Source organism: Musa acuminata, chromosome BXJ2-8 (assembly GCF_036884655.1).
Source record: "Musa acuminata AAA Group cultivar baxijiao chromosome BXJ2-8, Cavendish_Baxijiao_AAA, whole genome shotgun sequence".
In the NCBI taxonomy this organism is placed as follows: domain Eukaryota; kingdom Viridiplantae; phylum Streptophyta; class Magnoliopsida; order Zingiberales; family Musaceae; genus Musa; species Musa acuminata.
In genome coordinates this window covers 8386405-8393506 of record NC_088345.1, presented here as the reverse complement: position 1 = coordinate 8393506, position 7102 = coordinate 8386405, and the positions used below count along the sequence as shown (strand labels likewise).

The 7102-nt window shown below is 42.4% G+C and overlaps 2 protein-coding genes across 2 annotated transcripts; one reads left to right on the top strand and one right to left on the bottom strand.

Annotated features, from left to right (window-relative positions):
• Positions 1–1372: 1372 nt before the first annotated feature.
• On the bottom strand, positions 1373–3136 carry LOC135619050 (calcium uniporter protein 3, mitochondrial-like). The gene has a single exon (XM_065120631.1). The coding sequence runs from the start codon at positions 2912–2914 to the stop codon at positions 1931–1933; it is 984 nt and encodes a 327-aa protein (XP_064976703.1). The 5' UTR covers positions 2915–3136; the 3' UTR covers positions 1373–1930.
• Positions 3137–6040: 2904 nt separating this feature from the next.
• Positions 6041–6595, top strand: LOC135619809 (E3 ubiquitin-protein ligase RMA3-like). Its single transcript, XM_065122162.1, has one exon. It carries the CDS (start codon positions 6041–6043, stop codon positions 6593–6595), a length of 555 nt encoding a protein of 184 aa, XP_064978234.1.
• The last annotated feature ends 507 nt before the right edge of the window (positions 6596–7102 follow it).

The following is a 7102-nucleotide window of genomic DNA, read 5'->3' as shown; positions in this document are numbered from 1 at the left end:
ATTACAGTGTTCTACATCTCTGTCTTTAAAGAATGCTATGATGAACAGAGAGACTTCATCAGCTTTTACATCAAAATAATGAATCAAAAAGCCTAGTATCAGAGAAAAGTCTGCCTAGGTACTTGTTCTGTTGTATAAAAACTAGTTCCAATGAATGCCTGTTGCTAAATATGTATAGAACTGCATTGGATTTTGCAGTCCAAGCTTTAGATGAGATAGATAGAAGAATACACTGCAAATTGTTCTTGATGTTTAAGATGCATCATCACTTGAAGGATTCACTGCCCAAATGCAAGGGTGATTCTACAAGTTGTGTAAAAGTAGTACAAAGTGTGGGCCGTATGCATTATTTGCTGGTAAAGATGCAAGTAGAGCATAGGGATGCCATTCAAAATGTGGACTACAACCTCACAAGGCTGCCTACCTATAAGAACACATTGACTTGTATCAGTTCGGATTAAGAATCTAATACACCCCTGTCCGATTTCGACTTGAACTTGTACCAGTTAAGAGCGGGTGTGTTCCGTCTAAGAGCAAGTTATCATCATCAAATTTTATTTGATGAGATTTTGAGTCCAAAATGAATCCCATATCCCGCTATCAATATCTATATCAATTTATTGATGGATACAAACAAACATTAGATACATAAAGAATTAGATATTTCAAGATGTAACATATGTTAGATACGAGACATTTAGATATTTAAAGATGTAACATATGTTAGATATGAGACATCCGATTGCTGAGTGTATTATTATATAAGTGATAGATCTTAAGTTTCAGTTCATAAGTAAACATCTCATACATCATTTAATGTAATAAATTATTTTATTTTTTTTGAAAAAAAATATATTTCCTAAATATTTACAAGAACAGTGACATCAAAATAAAGAAGAGGCAAATGTGCTATTTCAAAACCTTCACAGGTATGCAAAACCCCTCACAAGAAAAAGCTTCTTGGTGGGATGCCCAAAATATTAAATTGTCATCGCGGCGAAAATTGTTACTTACGTCGTGATCCATGTATATTTCGATTAGCATTAATTATGTCGAATATTTGTAACATTTTATCGGCAAAAGTTATTTTCACTCTTCACCCTACTTCATTTTTATTTTTTATATTTTTTTCTAAAATATTTAGTTTTTTTTATTTTTTAACTTTAAAATTTTATTTCTTATGTAATGATTTTATCTCTTTATATTTTTAGTGGTGTTATTGGTAAAATAATATGACTCACGTCGATATCACGTGGTCGACACGTTAGACTTATACATCCAACATATCAATATCAAGACCATGTGATCAACACCTCAAAGACTTGTACATCCAACATATCAATATCAAGACCATATGATCAACACCTCAACATCACATGTATAATATCTCGACATCAAGTGGTCGATACCTCAATATCACATAATCGATACCTCAACGTTAAGCACTCGATATCTCAGCACTACATGACCGACACTCCAATGTCAGGAGCCCAATACTTTAGTACCACATAATTTATACTTTTGACATTAGATAACTAACACCACGATATTATAAGATAGGCACGCTAATACTCAACGATCTCACCACTTCCTATTAACCATTCACACTCCGTCATTCGATTTACATCATGTGTCGAAGCGTTTACCATTCTCAAATACGTCCCAATACGTCGTATCCCGTCTAGCTCACTAACTTGAGGATCGAAAGTACATTATCGGGACTGTCCAACATTGATTGGATCAGATTGATAAAGTTTAACTTCAGATTGATTAAAAAAAAACCAGATTAGGTCTTAGGTCTGGATAATTAAAATTTGACTTAACATGATAATTTATATTTATATTTATATTTATATTTATATATATTTTTTCTTTCGTTCCCATCAAGTCTAAGATTATTCCCGTTGATAAGGCGGCCTCTTTGCTCGGGTCATGTCTTCCGCATACTAACGGGTGCGAACGAGGGATGCGGGCGGCGGCAATCCCCGATTAGCTCGTTGAAGCGCTCGACATTGAATTCTCTGGCCCTCATCAGCCGCTTCTGCCGGGCGGCGAAGCGGCTCTCGAAGAAGCCCTCGAAGGAGGGTTCTCTGGATGTCGCGAGGAAGAAGGCGTAACCGGCCATGAAGTAGATGGAGGTGACGTAGAAGCAGATCGGCTCCATCACGTCCCACGACAGCTCCCAGAAGGTCAGCCGCATGAACGCCGCCGTCTGCGCCGCCATAAGCCCCAGCCCGCACCACAGCTCCTTCCTCACCAGCGCCGCCGCGCTCCGGTCGATCTCCGCCTTCGTCTCCTCCATCCTCCTCAGCTCTTCTCCTCTCTCAGCGTCCTCAACCGACGGGATCATCGCCGTCTCGATTGCCTTGGCTACCTCTTCCGGCCGTAGAAAGACGACGTTGCCCCAAACGATCACCGCTCCCAACTCGTCGAGCGATCGCGCCACCTCCACGCCCCGCTCGCCGCCCGACGCCTCGCTGCAGATCCGGACGAACTCCGAGTAGGCGACGCAGCTCTCACCCGTCGCCGTCAGTCTCGCCCTCGCCGCATCCATCTGCGACGCCCTCACGGCCTTCCTCACGTCCCCCACCAACATCCCCTTCTCTCCTCTGGCTACCTCGTCCGCTCCCGCGGGGATCGATCCCGAAGGCGTAAGGTGCAGGTCGAGGCGGATCCGGTCCGAGTTGAGGCCGCGGATCCACCGGACGAGCGGGTCGCCGACGGGGAGCGCGAGGCGGTCCGGCGGCAGCGGCAGCTGGAAGAACGGTTGTTTCTGAGGACAGGAGGAGAGGAAGTACCGAATCGGACGCGGTTCATTGCGGGCGCCGGGTAGGGGTTTGGCGGCGCCAGCGGACGAACCGACCTTAGCGATCTGGAATAAGCGGCGAGCAAGGGTTCCACGGACAGCCGCCATTTGCAATAGAGAGAGAGAGAGAGAGAGAGCGCGCGCGCCAGAGATGGGGGATCGGGAGCTGAGCTACGAACCGAACGGAACGGGGTTGAATCGGACGGTGGAGAAGGGAGGAGAAGTGGGAGGGCGGGATATATATGGGTGATGAAAGGGTAGGCGAGGCGAATCGACAGCGTGACAGGAAGCGTATCGATTCATGTGTCTGTCATATCACGAGTATCACTTGAAAGGAAGGCTAATATCAAATATGCTCTCGTCTGCTCTGCTGTGTCCGGCTCAAAGGGTTCAACCATAAAAAATGCGATCTAAATATTAGTGTAATTTAATATTTGAGTAACTAATATTTACATGGAAAGAATATTAAAAGCTTCATTCACTCTTTTTTTTTTTTCTTCTTCTTCTTTCGAGATTATCATTTATATTTTTTATAATTTATAATTTTATTTTAAATTTTTAAATGTTTTTATATTTTTTTATTTTAGTAATATTAGTAATATTAGATTATAAATAATATAAATATTATATTTTAAAAAAAAATATTTAATAATAAAAATATAAAGTGAAGAACGAGCCAGATGAGGCCGAAGGATTACTTGTACCACCTTCCAAGAACGGGGAGACGAGAGCCGGTCGATTGGGATCCAACGGTTCTCGTCAAAAGAAAACGAGGCTTGTGTGGTGTAGGTGGCGGCGGCAAGCAGCCTTCCCCAGATGGAGGAAACTACGTATGGCCCATTTCATCGTCCTCTACGGCGGCCTTCGCCTTCCCCAGTTGCCAACTTCGGCGTTGCTTGGGAAGTGGCATCCCACACGTATCATTTCCTCCCGTAATGCAGTAGCTTTCTTGAAGCAACACAACAACGTTGCATTATGTCCCTAATATCCGGGATTCTATGCTTCATTCTCACTGTGAATAATCCCATGTGAAGAGATTAATAATAAAAAACTGATCAAAGGATTACAACAAAAAAAAACTTATTATATGAAAATATTAACTTATATCCAACTGATATCTCAAAATAATATGATATTAAGCAAAGAAAGAATCCAACTACATCTATAAGATTCATTCAATACTTAAATTAATTTTTTGATCGATTAAAACGCCATGGTTGCATGTGGTCTTGTTAGGTCATCTGCCCAACAATGTCACTTCAATATTTTGAACTAAGGGTATTGACAGAAAGATTTATAATTTTAATTATCTATCCGAATGACCCGAACCATTGGTTCAAAATATAATATATATATATATATATATATATATATATATAACTCAATCCAACGATAATTATAAATTATATTATGACACTAATAATTTAATCATATTATGATGTTATGATGCACATGAGACTTAATCTAGAGGTGACTCGATATTATAAATACCTTAATACTAATTGTATACACCAATCACTCACTATTAGTTCAAAATATTTAAACCTAAGTTTGATAACTAAACTCTTATAAAACAATTCAATTCTTCTCCCATTTTGATTTGGTGGGTAAATAAATATTAAAAAGAAAAAAACTTACAAAAACATGAATCATATATTTAATTTTGTTTTTTTATGCGTGGTTCGGTTTATGATTGATTGAGATGATATTTATATCCATTTTTATGGTTTGAGGGGATTTCTAAATATATTTTGGATTCCTTAAAAACAATAAATAACAAAGATTATATATGATCATAAGATATTATCGTCAATCATTAGGATCTTTTAAATTCTAATTAAGACAGACACACCATCTCGCGCTTTATTCTCTTTCCTTCGTTTCTTTTTCGGAGATCGACGACGACGAGGAGGACGAGGAGTTCAACTTCAGCATCAGCAACCACAGCCGAAGGAGAAGCTTTCCTTTCCTTCACCTCTTCTTATCGCCGTCTCCGACTCCGCATGAGAAGGGCGCGACCCAAATCGTTGCGGCATCTTAAACCCCTCGTCGTCTCTCTTTTCTTCTTCTTCTTCCATCTTCCCCCTCCGGTTCTTGATTCGCGATCGTTGCGTGTCTTTCCTCCTCTATTTTTCGGTTGGATCGAACGAAGGCCGGGTTCTCGATGAAGAAGAACTCGTCGGGGGTTGTCTGCATCAGATCCGATGGAATCCTTTTATCTTTGTTTCGAGATCTCGTCTCCATTTCGTTATTCATACCCGATCATTCTTTACGGGGGCGGGAGATCTCTTTCTTTCTTATTAGTTTTCTCCTGATCGATCCTTGGGAAAGATTAGCTTTACATACCTCGGAATAAGAGATCTCTTTGCTGTTACCGGATAAAATGATGATAAATCATTCTCCTCGATCAAAAATTAGGCATATGTCTCCAAAGGATTAAACCCTAAAAGCAGCTGACGGAAGAGAGATAGAGAGTCATACATAAATAAAGGGATTTGGTAATTTCAAAATTTGTGCATTTTATATTACTTTATGTTGTTAATTTTTAGGTTAGATGGTAAAGGCATTTAAGATGATGGGTTCAAATCATAGCAACTGTTTTCTTCCGTGCTCGATTGAATTATGTGCATTAGTTCAAAAGATCAGGTTACATCACCGAGTCCTGTGCCTCTCATTACAGAGAGGCGTGGAAGTCACATTATTGGTGGTCCACTTGAATTGGCAACGACATGCATTCAATTCTTGATCTGTCTGTCAGATTACGTAGGTAGATGTAGCAGCACTCTGTTCTATCTGTAGTTTGGTGGTTTTTACGGTCCTTATGGTCCTTACCATGTCAGCTTCAATATATATATTTAAGTTTAAATTTATATTAATGTATTTATCTTTTTTTTATAAGATAGTTAATTTAAATTCTAATCCACTTCCCGATGTAAAATTAAATCAAGATATTTCAAGGGACTATAATGTAAACTAGATTTGATGTTTTCTAATCCACTTACGGATGCAGTCAAGCGGGAGTTATCCGTCATTGAAGCAGTCCAAGTTAAAGTAGACATCGGCAGAGGTGTTTTGTCTCTGTGGTGCCTTTTTCCCTCTACTCTTCCGGTGGTGGGCCTTACGGAAAAGCCTCGCACGTAAGCGACTGCGATCGAGTTGTTTGCTTGTGGCAGTGACCATCGTCTGCTGCCAAGTAATTGGAACGTGTACGCCCACCGGGCAGCCGAAGACGGCATGGAGGAAGAGCGCCACCGCGACGGCGTGGAGGCATCGGCTGACGGGTGCTTAGACTGCAACATATGCCTGGACTTTGCCGCGGAGCCGGTCGTCACGCTCTGCGGCCACCTCTACTGCTGGCCGTGCATGTACAAGTGGCTGCAGCAGCGGCAGCGGGGCGGCGCTCAGTGCCCCGTCTGCAAGTTCGGGCTCTCCCCGGACGGCCTGGTGCCACTCTACGGCCGGGGCCATCGCGACGGCAAGAGGCCCCAGTGGCGCCCCGAGACACCACGCCGCCCGCCGCCGCCGCCCCTCCGGGACGCGATCGGCGCCAGTGAAGCGCGGCACCCGGAGACTCAACCGCGTCGTCACCGTCGCCATAGTCCTAGTTGGGATTACACGTCGCCGGCGGGTGGAGGGCTCGGGGGAATAGCGATGGCGGTGCTGCCGTGGATACCACGAGACCAAGGCAGCACCAGGCTGACAAGGCGGGAGATGGTGTTGGAGACGTCACTCCATCATTTATGGGTCTTCCTTTGCTGCTGTGCTCTTCTGTGCCTGTTCTTGTTCTGAGAGTGCACGGTTCTTGAGCTCTGCGCATAAGAAGAAGGCAGGCACCAGAGGGGACTTCCAACCGGATAGGAGAGGAAAATTCTCGAAGACTGTGAGGGGAATATACGAGGAAAATCCTCATAAAGACCACAAAGCAGCAGCAGCACAAAAGCTATACATCTGAATCTTTGAGCATGGCATAAGAAATCAGTGTCGTTGCAGAAATTGGAGTAAGTCGAGGCTTCGAGACTAAATGCTTCTTCCGGACAACAAACTAGGCTTTGATTCTTTTGTTTTTGTTTGTTTGGAGCTAACTAAGTTCTTTGTACAATGTTGATGTATATACTTTGGCAAAATGAGGACGATAATTGGACAGTTTGTTCACAAAAGCCCCACTAATTGAATTTGTGCTAAACCAAAACAAACTTTCATTATTTATTTTTTTTCCCTTCTTCTTTCACTCTTCTTCAGAAGTTAAGGAGAAGGGGGAAGAAGGAAGAAGATGAGGGCCCCTCCATCGTCCCCTTG